This window comes from Mesoplodon bidens (assembly GCF_964165515.1).
Source record: "Mesoplodon bidens genome assembly, chromosome: 13".
NCBI lineage: Eukaryota > Metazoa > Chordata > Mammalia > Artiodactyla > Ziphiidae > Mesoplodon > Mesoplodon bidens.
In genome coordinates this window covers 30,905,955-30,921,905 of record NC_138169.1, presented here as the reverse complement: position 1 = coordinate 30,921,905, position 15,951 = coordinate 30,905,955, and the positions used below count along the sequence as shown (strand labels likewise).

Here is a 15,951-nt window from a genome sequence, read left to right as displayed (position 1 = left end):
CTATTTATTGAAAGTACAGCTTCTTGAGTCTGTTTCAGGCCTACTAAATGTGTAGCACTGTGGGAAAATTTTTATCATCGAGGACTTCTGGGGCCACTAACGTTTATTTGCCTGATAAGTTTACATCGTTATGGGTTTGATTTTTTTGACTAATAATCAAATGATGTGAGTTAACTGGTATTAAGTACAGATTCTGTGACCATTAGAGAGCTGTGAAATTTCTAAGTGTGTTTTTGAGAGTAGCATGCATGTAGGAAGGAGGAACAGTGGAAGACGACACTGAATATATAGATGGTTTAAGATAATGATATTAACCAACCAGAAGTATTCACCCATCCATTACTCCCCACTGTGAAAGAAATTTAGTAAGTTTTTGGTGTAATTTTGACTGAGTTTAAAAAGACACCTTGGGCTTCCCTGGTGGTGCAGTGTTTGAGAATCTGCCTGCCGATGCAGGGGACACTGGTTCAAGCCCTGGTCTGGGAAGATCCCACATGCCGCGGAGCAGCTAGGCCCATGAGCCACAACTACTGAGCTTGCGCGTCTGGAGCCTGTGCTCCGCAACAAGAGAGGCCACAATAGTGAGAGGCCCGCGCACCGTGATGAAGAGTGGCCGCCGCTCGCCGCAACTGGAGAAAGCCCTTGCAAAGAAATGAAGACCCAGCATAGCCAAAAATAAATAAATAAACAAACCAATGAACCGACATTTAAAAAAAAAAAAGACACCTTGGTTCTTTTTTTTACATCTTTATTGGAGTATAATTGCTTTACAATGGTGTGCTAGTTTCTGCTTTATAACAAAGTGAATCAGTTATACATATACATATGTTCCCACATCTCTTCCCTCTTGCGTCTCCCTCCCTCCCACCCTCCCTACCCCACCCCTCTAGGTGGACACAAAGCACCGAGCTGATCTCCCTGTGCTATGCAGCTGCTTCCCCTTAGCTATCTACTTTACATGTGGTATACACTAGAGGTTTTTTTGTTGTTGTTGTTGTTGCGGTATGCGGGCCCCTCACCACTATGGCCTCTCCCGTTGCGGAGCACAGGCTCCAGACGCGCAGGCTCAGCGGCCATGGCTCATGGGCCCAGCCGCTCCGCAGCATGTGGGATCTTCCCAGACTGGGGCACGAACCCGTGTCCCCTGCATCGGCAGGCGGACTCTCAACCACTGTGCCACCAGGGAAGCCCAGTATCCCAAGTTTTTGTTGCTAGTATATAGAAACAAAATGTTTACGTATTGACTGTGTATCCTTTGTCCTTCCTATACTTAAAAGTTTTAGTAGCCTCTTTATAGATCCCTTGCGTTTGTCTCCATTGATGATCATGTCATCCAGAAATAAAACCTGCTTTACTTCTTCCTTTCTAAGCTACATGCCTTCTATGTCTTGCCGTATTGGACTAGTTAGGACCATCAGTAAGTACAGTTTTGAATAGAAGCGGTGCAGTCACCTCAGTGGGTGCAGAAAAGGCCTTTGACAAAGTTCAACATCCTTTCATGATAACAACTCCTAACAAGTTAGGTATAGAAGGAGTGTAATATCATAAAGGCCATATATAACAGACCCACAGGTAACATCATAGTCAGCAGTGAGAAACTTAACTTTTCCTCTAAAATCAGGAGCAATACAAGCTTGCCCACTCTCACCACCTCTATTCAGTACATAGTACTATATGTCCTAGCCAGAGCAGTTAGGCGAGAAAACGAAAAGACATCCAAATCAAAAAGGAAGAAGTAGGGGCTGCCCTGGTGGCGCAGTGGTTGACAGTCCGTCTGCCGATGCAGGGGACATGGGCTCGTGCCCCGGTCTGGGAAGATCCCACATGCCGCGGAGCGGCTGGGCCCGTGAGCCACGGCCGCTGAGCCTGCGCGTCCGGAGCCTGTGCTCCGCAACGGGAGAGGCCACAACAGTGAGAGGCCCGCATACTGCAAAAAAAGGAAAAGGGTCCCTTGCACACTGTTGGTAAGAATGTAAATTGGTGCAGCCACTATGGAAAACAGTATGGAGGTTCCTCAGAAAATTAAAAGAACTGCCATCTGACCCAACAATCCCACTTTCAGGTATATCTCCAAAGGAAATGAAATTAGACTTAGCTGTACTCCCATGTTCATTGCACCATTGTTTGCAATAGCCAATGTATAGTATCGACCTCAGTGTCTGTTGATGGATGAATGATTAAAGAAAATGTTGACCCTTGAACAGTATGGGTGTTAGGGACGCCAATCCTGTGTGCAATCAAAAATCTGCATATAACTTTACATTTGGCCCTCTGTGTCTGCAGTTCCACATCCTCGGATTCAACCAACCACAGATCATATAGTAATGTAGTATGTGTTTATTGAAAAAAAAGAAAAATCCTTGGGAATTCCCTGGCAGTCCAGTGGTTAGGACTCGGGCGCTTTCACTGTAGGGCGCCTGGGTTGAATCCCTGGTCGGGGAACTAAGATCCCACAAGCCCCACAGTGTGGCCAAAAAATAAATTTAAAAAGAAAAAAAAAATCCACATACAAATGGACCCTCACAGTTCAAACCTGTGTTGTTCAAGGGTCAATTGTATATACATTTACAATGGGATAGTAGCTATTAAAAAAAAAAGAATATCCTGCCATTTGTCACAACAGGGTTGAACCTGGAGGACATGCTAAATAAGTGAAATAAGCCAGACGGAAAGATAAATACTGTGTGATCTCACTTAGATGTGAAATCTAAAAATGTTGAGTTCACAGAAGCAGGGAGTAGTGTGGTGGTTGCCAGAGGCTTGGGAGTAGGGGAAATGCGGATATACTGTAAAAGGGTATGAACTTTCAGTTACAAGACGAGGAAGTTCTGGGGACCTAGTGTACGGCATGGTGACTGTGGTTAATAATACTGTATTGTATACTTTACATTTGCTGAGAGCAGACTTTTTTTTTTTTTTTTTGCTGTACGCGGGCCTCTCACTGTTGTGGCCTCCCCCGTTGCGGGGCACAGGCTCCGGATGCGCAGGCTCAGCGGCCATGGCTCACGGGCCCAGCCGCTCCGCGGCATGTGGGATCTTCCCGGGCGGGGGCATGAACCCGTGTCCCCTGCATCGGCAGGCGGACTCTCAACCACTGCACCACCAGGGAAGCCCGAGAGTAGATTTTAAGCGGTCTCAACACACACACACAAAATGCTAACTATGTGAGGAGATGGTACTTAATTAACTTGATTGTGCTAACGCTTTCACAATGTATCTATTTATCAAATTGGCACATTGTACACCTTAACTATATACAATTTTTGTTTGTCAGTTATACCTCAGGAAAGCTGGGAGGGGAAAGTGATGAGAGCGAACATCCTTGCCTCATTGTTGACCTTAGGAGAGAAAGAAAGCATTCACGTTCTGTTCTAGTACTAGTTTGCTGAGAGTTTTGTCATTAACGGGTATTAAATTTTATCAAATGCTTTTTCTATATCTGTTGAAATGGTTATGTCTCTTAGTCTGTTAATACAGTGAATTACATAGATTGATTTTCAGACATTACACTGACCTCAAGTTTCTGGTATAAATCCCACTTGGTCATGATGTATTATCCGTTTTTATAAAGATGGATTTGATTTACTAATATTTTCTTGACGATTTTGTTATATGGATTATGAGGTATATTGGTCTGTAGTTTTCTTGTAAAAGAGTGTTCTGTTTTGCTATCAGGGTATTGATGGCCTCATAAAATATGTTCTCTTTCCTTTTCAGGAGAGTTTGTGTAGAATTGGTAATATTTCTTTCACATGTTTTTTGTAGAATTCACCATTGATGCCATCTGGGTTTTCTTTGTTTCTAAATATGAAATCAAGTTCTTTAATAAGTATTGAGTTATTGAGATTGTTTTCTTCAGTGAGCTTTGGTAGTATGTGCCTTTCAAGGAATTTGTTTCATTTAATTCGTTGAATTTATTTATATAAAGTTTGTAACGTGTTCTGTCTTTCTAATAGGTGTGGCTAAGAGGTTTATAAATTTTATTGATTTTTTTTTTAGAAAACCAGTTTTTAGCCTCATTGATTTTTCACTTTTTAATTTGGATATGTTCTTATCTTTCTATAATTGATTCTGGTTTAATTTCTTTGTTGTGTGAGAACAAACTTTATCATTTTAATTTTAAATTTATTAATGTTTGTTTATGATCCATGATGTGGCCTAGCCTGGTGAATATTATGTGTGTCCTTCAAAAGAATGAGTATTCTGTTTGTTGTGCAGATTTTTCTGTAAATGTCAATTAGATCCAGTCAATTCAAATTGATGGCATTCTTTTAGTTCTTTTATATCCTTGTTGATTTTCTGTCTACTGAGAGAGTAGTTGAAGCCTCCAGCTGTAACTATCGATTTGTTTATTTCTTGTCAGTTTTGTTGTTTTCTGCTTCCTGTACTTTGAAACTCTGTTGCTAGTTACATACATGTTTAGTGAACTGGGCCTTTTATCAGTATATAGTATGTAATGTCCCTCTTTGCTTTGAGATGTTTTGTCTGATATTAATACAGTTACTCCAGCTTTCCTTTGATTATGCTTGCATGGCATATCTTCTTCCATTCTTTTACTTTTAACCTACTCATACCATTATATTTGAAGTGAATTTCTTGTTAATATATAGTTTGGTCATTTTTTTTCTCTTCTCTGACAATCCGTCTTTTAATTGGTATGTTTAACATTTGCATTTTATATAATTATTGCTATGTTTGGATTAGGTCTGTCATTTTATTATTGTTTTCTTTGTTCCTTCTGTTTTTCATTCTTCAGTATTTCTTTGTGTGTGTGTGTGTGTGTGTGTGTTATGCGGGCCTCTCACTGTTGTGGCCTCTCCCGTTGCAGAGCACAGGCTCCGGATGCGCAGGCTCAGTGGCCATGGCTCACGGGCCCAGCCGCTCCGCGGCATGTGGGATCTTCCCGGACCGGTGCACGAACCCATGTCCCCTGCATCGGCAGGCGGACTCTCAACCACTGCACCACCAGGGAAGCCCTCCTCAGTATTTCTTTTTCTGCCTTCTGTTGGGTTATTTGTACATTTTCAAATATTCAAGTTTAATTTACCCAATGTGATTTTGATCATCTCTTTGTGCGTTGATTGTTCGAAGGATTACAGTATATATCTTGGGCCCAGAACCTAATTATTTATTAAGTACTTTGTTGACTGAAGTAATATTTTAAAAATCCAGTTGTGAGTTTCGTTAGTGCTAAAATTCTCCAAGTACAGTTATTATTATTTTTTTAAATTTATTTATTTATTTATTTATGGCTGCGTTGGGTCTTTGTTGCTGCACGTAGGCTTTCTTTAGTTGCGGCGAGCCAGGGCTACTCTTTCTTGCGGTGCACAGGCTTCCCACTGCAGTGGCTTCTCTTGTTGTGGAGCACGGGCTCTAGGCACGCAGGCTCAGTAGTTGTGGCTCATGGTCTCTAGAGCGTAGGCTCAGTAGTTGTGGCCCACAGGTTTACCTGCTCCACAGCATGTGGGATCTTCCCGGACCAGGGCTCAAACCCGTGTCCCCTGCATTGGCAGGAGGATTCTAAACCACTGTGCCACCAGGGAAGCCCCAAGTACAGTTATTGAAAAATAATACAAGCTTTTTAAACATACAGTCTGTTAATATAATATTATTGCCACGTTTAATTTTCTCCAAAAATATTCATGACAGTTCTTCATTCACCAGTGACTTGTTTTGCCTGGTCTACAAAAGGAGATAACTGCTTCATCTTCACAGTCTCGCCTAGGTTAATGCCTGTTGATATTATGCACCTTGGTTTTGCTTCTGAGTCAGAATTTTTCTCTTTATATATGACTTGTAACTCTAACTCTGTAAGCTTTGCATAGGGCCGGCTTTGAGGACAGTACTAAGTTTAAATGATTCCGTTTATATGGTAATAGTAGAAACAGTTAAATGACCCCAAGGGAAACTTTGCCTCTTCTGTGTAGTGTCAAAATGTTTCCTTTATTTCTTCAAGTTTGTTTCCTCCTCTATAAAATGTAAGATTTGAACTATTTGAACTGTGGCAGGTTTTTTTGTGTGTTGCAGTATACTCTAATTTGGCTACATTCAGATTAATATAAACTAGTTTTAATAATTTATCAATTAACTCAGTTCATTTAAGGGTTTTTTGGTTTTGTTTCTATTGAAACCAAACAGATTTTAAAGCACCAGTAGAACAATTTGAAGAATACAGATTTTACTAATTTTCTGTTCAGGATGTCTGAGTTTTAATAATTCATATAGGTCCTAGAATATAGCTTACTTATATCTATGATACCCATTTATAGGAAATTTATAGTGTGAAGTAGTTAAAATTAGGCTTGTCAGTCATTGTGCTTCTTGTTGTGGCCCAGGTCCTGTTCCTGTTGGCCAGCAGCCTGTCTAGCCCAGTGCTGTGCAGTAGAGCTTCCTGTGGTCATAGAGTAGATAATAATAGTGCAGACTACACAGATGCACTATGTAGTGTGGTACCAACTTTAATTAATTTAACTTTCAACAACCATGTGTGACTAATAGGTCATCAGACAGCAACACAGGTCTAACCTCATGGCTACCCCTTTTATATGTAAAACCCACATTTTGGAATTTTTTCTGGATCTCTCAAGCAAAAACTTCTAAGAGAAAAAAAAAAGCTTGTAAGAGGCTCTTTGACCTATTAAATCAGCTTGTAGAGGAGGAGACAGAAGGCTAAACAAGTTGGAAAGAAAATGGTATGTAAAGTGATAATTACAATATAGTATGATAAGGATTAAATCAGTGAATAGGTTGATAAAGTGACTGAATACCTGGGGGTTCAGTGAATGAAAATAAACCACCCTGGGGATTTTAAGTAGTAAGGGCTTAATTCAACTTAAAATAGAATTCGTTGTAAAATTACTGATCACACCTATCAAGTTCTTGGTTGAGTCTTTAGAAATAATTTCCAGACCAGTGCAGAACTACCAGAGAATCTGTTAGGAGCTCCTGCCACTGGAGCCATGCTGGGTGGGGTGACAAACACTTTGCCTCCACTTGGACTGCTGCTGGTTACCCAAAAAGCTGGAGATTAGATACTAGTCTAGAGAAGATGGGAAGAAATATAAAAGTAGTTCTCTTTTCAGTTACAAGCTGAATGGACTTGAGCAAGAGAACTTTAATTAGAAGCTCAAATTGTTAAATGAAAACTTACTTTAGGCTAGGATAGCCTCTCTGAGAAAGTGAATTATCTTATAGAGACATGGAAGAAACCAAATTGCACTAATCGTGGTGCATAAACTTTAAGTAGGTTTTATTGCATACGTATACAAATAACCCTTATATATCCATTCTTTGCAGATCCAGGATGAGAAGACTGATAAAAGAAGAAGCTAGTTGAACAGCTATAAGATGCCCAAATCTGGGTTCACAAAACCAGTTCAGAGTGAAAATTCTGACAGTGACAGCAATATGGTAGAAAAACCATATGGAAGAAAGGTATATGATTATGCTAAGTATTTGTTGACTCTTTGGAAATTGTGAAAAAGACTCCTGATTTAGTATTTTTATTTATTTATTAAAAATTTTTCTAATTATAACTTTTATTTATTTTGTTGTATTTTATTTTACTTTATTTTATTTTATCCACACCCATTGGCTGTGGGATCTTAGTTCCCCAACCAGGGATTGAACCTGGCCCTCGGCAGTGAACATTCAGAGTCCTAACCACTAGACCACCAGGGAATTCCCATGATTTCGTATTTTTAGTAACTGCGCATAAAATAAAAAGCCGTATGGATGCCAGATCCTGGGAGTGAGATTGTTTTTCATTCCCTAAAATAACAAAATCACCAAGATCACACAGTTACTTGAGAAATGATCATGAGGCTGGGGATCCAAGACCTCACAATCATTTGTCATCTCTTCCCCCTGACCCCTGGTACTGAAACACACGTACACAGTAGCCGTTCACTTTTCCATGTCTATAACTTTGGATAAATTTACATAACTTTTCCAAATTCAGTATATCTCTCTGTAAAAGAGAACAACAGTACTTTATAGAATTGTGACAGTGAAATGACTTAAGTGTTATACTCAATACAATGCTTGGTATATAGTAAGTGCTCAATAAATGTTAACCGTTTTTGTTGTTTATTATTAGTCATTGCAAATGACCCATGATTCTGCCCTTTTACATCTATCCTTTTTCATTACTATTTAATTTAGACCCTCAAAACCTTTATTTAGACTTCTGTAGTTGTCTCCTAAGTGGTCTCACTATCCCTAGTCTCTGCTTTATCTAGTTAGTTTTACACATTACCTTTGAATTTTTCTTTCTTTGGATTTTTCTTTTTTTTCTTTTAAGTTCTTTTCTTCCTATAAGCCATTTTCTTGTTGAAGGACATCTGAAATGTTTCCAGTTTTTGGCTAATATGAATAAAGAGTCTGAACATTCATGTAGAATCTTTTTTGAACAGCTTTATTGAGGTGTAATTTATATACCATAAAATTCACCCACTTAGTGTAAAATTCAGGGATTTTTAGTAAGTTTATAGAGTTGTGCAACCATCATCACAATACAGTTTAGGCCATTTCCATCATTGTTAAAAGATCCTTATGCCCATTTGCAGTGTGTCCCTGTTCCCACCCCAAAGTCCAAGCAACCCCAAATCTGCTTTCAAAATCAGAACACGTAAGTTTTCAACTTTGTTCTTTTCAGAAATTCTTTTGGCTATTAAGGGTCATTTGCATTTCCATATAAATTTTGGGATTAGCTTGTCAGTTTCCACAAAAAAAAAAGCCTGCTAAAATTTTTATAGGGATTTTATTGAATCAGTAGATCACTTTGAGTAGTATGTCATCTTAACATGTCTTCCAGTCCATCACCACAGAATCTCTCTCCATTTATTTAGATTTTCAATTTCCCTGACCAATGCTTTGTAGTTTTCAGTGTACAAATCTTGCACTTTTATTGTTAAATTATTAATATTTTATTCTTTCAGATGCCATTATAGATAATTTCATTTAGGATTTTTCACTGCTGGTATATAGAAATGCAAATATTTTTGTATACTGATCTTATATCCTGTGACCTTACTGAATTCATTTATTCTAAAAGTTTGTGGATTCCTTAGGATTTTCTACATATGGGATTATGTCATCTGCTTATAGACATAATTTAACTTCTTTTCCAGTATGAATACTTTTATTTCCTTTTCTTGCCTGATTGCACTGACAGTCTTTGTTTTTGATTACAGTGTTTAATCCACTCACATTTCATGTAATTATTGATAAGGTTAGGTTTATATCTGCCATTTTGCTCTTTGTTCTTATGTTTCAGGTCTTTTTTTCCTCTCCCGTCTTTGCTGCCTTTTTTTAAAAACTATTTTTCAATGTACTATTTAAATTTCTATGATTTTTTTAAACTATGTTTCTTAAATTACATTCTTAAAATGTTGATCTAAGGATTATAATGTGCATGCTAATTACTACAGGTTAATATTGACTTAAATCCAGTATAATACAGCAACTTTGTTCCAGTATAGCTCCATTACCTTCCCTTCCTTTGTGTTCTCTGTGTAGTATAGGTTATATCTACATTTGTTATTAACTCAACAACAGAATGTCACAATTATCATTTTATAGTCTTATTTTTTAAAGAAATAGGGCTTCCCTGGTGGCGCAGTGGTTGAGAATCTGCCTGCTAATGCAGGGGACACGGGTTCGAGCCCTGGTCTGGGAAGATCCCAGATGCTGTGGGGCAACTAGGCCTGTGAGCCACAACTACTGAGCCTGCGCGCCTGGAGCCTGTGCTCCGCAACAAGAGAGGCCGCGATAGTGAGAGGCCCGCGCACCGCGATGAAGACTGGCCCCTGCTTGCCACAACTAGAGAAAGCCCTCACACAGAAATTAAGACCCAACACAGACAGACAGACAGACAGACATACATACATACATACATACATACATAAATAAATAAATAAGTAAGCAAGCCAAGCATTTGTAGCCCTTTTAAAAAAAAAAAAAAAAAACACTCATTCTGAAAGCCCTGTTTTAAAAAAAGAAAGAAAGAAAGAAAGAAAGAAATAAGAGAATTAAAGAGAAATATATATTTTTACAGTTCTTTGTTTTTACCTACAAAGTTACCAAATTTGGCACTTTTAATTTCTTCCTATGAATTCAGGTTACTGTCTAGTGTCATTTCCTTACAGTCTATAAGAATTTTCCTTAGTATTTACTGTAAGACGGATCTTCAGCTGTGATTTCTCTCAGTGTTCATTGATCTAAGAATATCTTGATTTTGCCATTTTTAAAAAACAGGTTTTTTGAGATATAATTCACATACCATACAATTTACTCATTTAAAATGTAAAATTCAGTAATTTTTTGTATATTTACAGAGTTGTGCAATCACCACCTCTGTCAATTTTAGGACATTTTCACATGAAAAAGAAGCCCTATGTACCCATTAGCAGTCACTCCCCATTCTGTCCCCAAACCCCACAGCCCTAAATAGCAAATAAATCTACTTTCTGTCTCTATAGATTTTCCTATTCTGGATATTTCATATAAATGGAATTCTACAGTATGTGGTCATTCATGACTGTTTGCCTTTATTTTGTTGGATATAGAATTCTTACTTGACTTTTCCTTTTAGTAGATTGTCATCCCACTTCTTTCTTGCTTTAAGTGTTTCTGATGAGAAGTCAGCCGTTAATTGTGATGAATTTTTTTTGTTGTTGCTCTTTTCTCTTTTGTTTGACTGTAATGTGTTTAGGATCCCTTTGCAGTTATTCCACCTGGGGTTTTTTGAGTTAATTGGATCTGTAGATTAATGGTTTTCATGAAATTTGGGGTGTTGAATTTACTGATTTTTTTTGTTTGTTTTTGTCATCTCACATCTGCTGTTGAACATACCTAATACATTTTCAGTCACTTTACTTTTCAAATCCAGTATTTCTTTGTAATTGTTCTTTATTCATATTCTCTGTTTAAGTCATTGTTGTCATACTTTAATTCTTTAAACATTGTTTTCTTCCTCCCTCCCTCCCTTCCTTCCTCTTTATAGACTTTGCCAGACCTATCTTGGCCTACTCAGAGAAGTTTCCCTTGAATACTTTTTTCCTTGCTTTCCCAGCTGCCGTAATTTTTATTGAAAACTGGACAGTTTAGGTCATAATATTATAGCAGCTCTGGATTCTCATTATTTCCCACCTAAGAGTTGTAACTGTTGCTAGTTTTTTGTTTGTTTGCTTTTAGTAAAATGTCAGGTTTTGCAGTGTTTGTTACTTTGTCACAACCACTGGTGTCTAGGTTTTCGGGGGTTTTGTTTGTTTGTTTAGTCTTGCTTTCTAGGGGTTGCCCCATACCTACGTGGATTAGTTAGCAACCATCGGTTGGTCAGGCATTGTGCTCAGACGTGAACCAGTAAGCCTTACCATGAGCCAGTAAGGCTTCCACCTTCCGCTGATAGATATACATGTGTGTTGGGGAGGGTGCTCAATGTTCAGGCATTTTTCAGGTAAGCCCTAGCATTTACTTTCTGTCGGGCTCACCCAGGAGTTCCCTCATGTGTGCAGGCTCCTCGTTGATTAAGGATGGTGTAGAGAGCTTGGACCCTTGTAGATTTCCCCGGTGTGTGTACACAGTCTCCCTGTCAGTGAGGGGTCTGTGCAGAGCTTAGCCCTTCTAAGGTCTTCTCCACGTACTTAGCCTGTCTGCCAGGGATGAGTGACTGTCTTATCTAGTGCCCCCGTGGCTCTCTGATTTCTGCAATCTCCTTGTTAAATTTCTGGCTTGTCTACTGGCTGCTGCTCCCCCACAGTGGGACCACAGCCATAGGCTAATAGAACTATGGGGGTTTTTTTCACTCCATTCCTTTCCTACCCTGCTTGCTATTTTTATCAACGGAGTGACTGGGTGGTGGGGTTTTGGCCTTCTGTGTCAATTCAAGTTGACTCTCTGGCAGCAAAGATGCTGGTTTTCATTGCCAGCCCCACCCTGGAACTACTTCATGCAAACTAAGCATTAGCCAGGAAATGAGAACAACCCCAGGCAAGAATGCCGAAGACAATCACTGTTCTTATCCATAGTTCAGCAGTTTTTCTTGTTGAAAATGCTTCTCAATTTGTTGTTTTTGTTCAATTTCTAGAGCCTTGAAATGGTGGTTTTCAACAATTTTGTCCAGGTTTATAGTTGTTCCTTGGAGAGATAAGTTGCCAGTATCTTCATTCTACTATAGACAGAAGTTTCCCCAAATATATTTTAATGTGCCAAAGGAGCGTGAGTTCACTAATTTATTCATTTTATTCAACAAACCTTACATAGGATGCTTATTGTGTTGTGTGCCTCTCCTATGACCCTTGAAATAAAAGTGATTGGTGGGACTTCCCTGGTGGTCCAGTGGTTAAGACTCTGCACTTCTACTACAGGGGGCATGTGTACAATCCCTGGTTGGGGAACTAAGATCCCTCATGCTGCGTGGTGCGGCCAAAAAAAAAAAAAAGGTTAAGGTTTGGTCTAAATCTTTATGAAGACTCTTAAGTAATTGCTCTATCTCTGTGTCTGAAGTGTTTTGCTCTCAGGACCCCTTGATACTTTTTAGCATAACTGAGGAGGCTAAAGGGCTTTTCTGTATGTGGGTATGTCTGTTGACATTTACACAATCAGAAATTAAAACTGAGAAAAAATTTAAATTTATTAATTGGTTTAAAAAACAGTATAACTGTTACTTGTTAATAATATATTTTTATGAAACACAACTGTATATTCCAAGACAGTATCAGTGAGAAGAGTGTCATTGGTTTTGCAAATATCTTTAATGTGTGGCTTAACAAAAAGATAGCCAGATTCTCATCTGCTTCTGCAATCCGGATGTTCAGATATCTTTTGTCACGTAATCTCAAGACTCAAATACACATTCTTTAGAGAATGAGAGAGAAAGATACACTAACATCTTAGTGTTATTGTGAGCATATTTCTGACTTTGTATTTCCCCTGAAATGGTCTCAGGGACCATACTTTGTTCACACTAATGAAAGTATTTGAGTGTACAATAACGGGGCAAAGGAGAGAAGCAGTCAGTTCTAGGGCGTTCAGGGGTGGTCTCACAGTAGAAAAGATACCTAATCTGGATTCTCAAGTATGTGACTAGCAGGAAAATGAGAGTAAAGAGTAGACTAAGCAGGAGATGTAAAAAAGACAAGAATCTGTTAAAGTAGTGCATACAGAGTTAGGATGTAGCCTGTGAAAGATGGAGGGTAGGAGATAAGCATTAGACAGGGACCAGTTCATTATGGCCTTGTGTTCCTTGCTAAAGATCTTGAAATTTATCCTGTAGCCAGTGAGCCAGAAGGGAAGGGCCATGGCAGAAACCAGTTAGAGTATTATTTAAAAATCCAAGCAGAAGGCAGTGTGGGCGATGGCTGTGGGGATAGAAGTGGCAGATCTAAAAGATATTGAATTACTGAAACTTGTGTATGTATAGAAAAAGTTGTCTGGGTCCACTCTGAAGTTGATTGGACTATTCCCTGAGAGGACACTCAGGAAAAGGGACAGGTTGTTTGAAGAAGAATGTTTGGTTTGTACTTGTTGAATTTAGTTGGTCATCGGAGCATCCAATAGAAGTATCAGTTAGATAGTATTAGTTAGATATGTGTCTAGAGGTCAGAACAGCTAGACTAGAAATAAATGTATGAGGATTTGTGGAAAAGTGATCTATAGGTATCGAGATGTCACCTAAAGAGAGTGGGGCAAGAATGGAGGAGAGCATACCCTGAGGAATTCAGATATTTTAGGAGTCAGGAGAGGAGGGGGAGCAAGGACAGAGAGAGAAGCAGTAGTTACACGGCGAAGAGTGGCGAGGGGGTCTGTGTGCCAAATGCCACAACAGTTAATAGGAAAGACCAGGCCATTGTCAGTAGCGATACCTTACAGTGACCTGAGTAAAGGTGACCTCAGTAGAGTTGTGGGGACAGAGTACAATGTGAGATTTGAGGAAAGAATTATAACTTTTATTTCTAAATGTTTAAATATAGTGAAGGTTGCATTTGTGAAATTACATGTGAGCTACTTGATGTCAGTTTTTGGATTTGAATTTATAAGGCTAAAGCTGTTGAAGCTTTTATTCTTCTAGGTACTTCATATTATTTTTTCTAGGTACTTCATATTATTTTTTGAAGATTGCCACTAAATATGCAGTAGTCCTGACCATTGCCTTCATAACAGTGTGATTTCTTAAAACTATAGAGGCAAGCAAAAAGCAAACACTTTTTACTAATGTATTTCTATTAAAAATATTGCTTAGGTAAGTTAAGAATACTTATTAATCATTAGATTTATAAAATAGGAAGAATAAACACAAACTATTAAATTCCTTAATTATTAATAGTTGGCTTACCTAAAGGGATATATTTAACTGTTCTCAGTCTCAGTTTAATCATTCAGTGTTTCTTTTCAAGATCACACATTTGTTTGGGTAGCGGTCAAAAGGCCTTCTGAGGCAGTATGCGTGGTGCTTACTGCCATGCTTTGGGATTTCCAAGCAGCTTGACATCCAAAGCTGTTGTTAGAAGTAATTTTCTTCAGTTTTAAATAGATATTTGAACTGTTTATTTGCACCTTAAGAGAGGAAGGGCCATAATTTCCATTCCAAATTTCTTGCTTATAGACCACGTTACTACTGCTTCTTTGGACAAAATAAAGTTAGAAGAGAGGGGAGGAGAGAAGGTGCCATGACTATCTTATTCACTTATTTATTTGTAAAGCATATTTTTAGGATTGTCTTTTCTTGGTGAGTGATTGGCCTTGAAACCAGCCTCTAGCTTCTGCTGAGGTTTTCCTTCCATAAAATTTTTAGAAATGAATATTATATAGCTGTTCTCTTATGTAAATACAGACCGTATTTACAGCTTAATATGACACAGACATTGCCGTTATAAGATTCTAAATTAAAAAATAACCTGAACCAAAGTTTGATTTTTAAATGCATTTAAATAGACCATAATTTTAAATAATCCATTCTATAGCAATATGCTTTTTATATAGAGTGCTTTTATTACCATGTTAAATATTACAATAGTCAGGGGTTCATCAAAAATGTCTCCTCGGGCTTCCCTGGTGGCGCAGTGGTTGTGAGTCCGTCTGCCGATGCAGGGGACGTGGGTTCGTGCCCTGGTCTGGGAGGGTCCCGCATGCCGCGGAGCGGCTGGGCCCGTGGGCCATGGCCGCTGGGCCTGCGTGTCCGGAGCCTGTGCTCCGCAGCGGGAGAGGTCACGGCAGTAAGAGGCCTGCGTACCGCAAAAAAGTCTCCTCAAAATTCTTCAAATATTTTATCCTTTCACTGCTAATCTGTGGAATTTTTTCCCCATTGGTTTTAGTTTAAAATTTTTTCCTCTGACATTTTTAGCTATAAATTAGCTATAATTTGCAAAACAAAATCTTTCATCAAACCTTTTCTGGTAAGCTAAATTAAAACCCGGGTTAAATTCATAAAGTGTGAGAGAGTGGATGTTAATCGTCTGCCTTTCTAAATAGCTCTGCCCTATCCTTTTCATCATCAATATAGTTCAGACCTTTATTATCTCCTATCCCCATGATAACTGAGAACATTTCTTTTATTATTCAAGTGATGTAATAATGTTCATTAAAGAAGAATTAGAAAATGTATATAAGAATAATGAAAATAGAAATTGCCTTGTCTGAGATGAAGCATCTGAGGTTTTACCCTACTTGCAAGCTAATTAGTTTCATAGATTATGGCAGAAGACATGAGACTCCTGGGTCAGATAGAGAGGAAAGCGTTTTTTCTCATAGCAATCGCAGTAGCCATATATCAGCATTTGCGCCTTTTCTCTGAGCCCTGTTTCTCACAAAGGGATGCAAAGAAGGTCAGGTGACAGCTACATATACAATGGATTGTATTACAGGAGAGGAATCCCAAATCTTTTTAATGGGCAATAAATCTACCTGACCTTTGCCCTAAAGGGAGAAATTATTTATTATACTGAACAGTGA

The 15,951-nt window shown here is 38.6% G+C and overlaps 1 protein-coding gene across 4 annotated transcripts in view; it reads left to right on the top strand.

The window, feature by feature from the left end:
- The window catches only part of ANKRD12 (ankyrin repeat domain 12), a 114,866-nt gene that overhangs the window by 20,753 nt on the left and 78,162 nt on the right, over positions 1-15,951 (top strand). For all 4 annotated transcript variants that reach the window (XM_081252216.1, XM_081252217.1, XM_081252215.1 and 1 more), the window contains exon 2: positions 7,297-7,434. In XM_081252216.1, coding sequence (XP_081108342.1) covers positions 7,348-7,434 — 87 coding nt within the window. In that variant the 5' untranslated portion in view covers positions 7,297-7,347. The remainder of the gene's footprint in view (positions 1-7,296; positions 7,435-15,951) is intronic.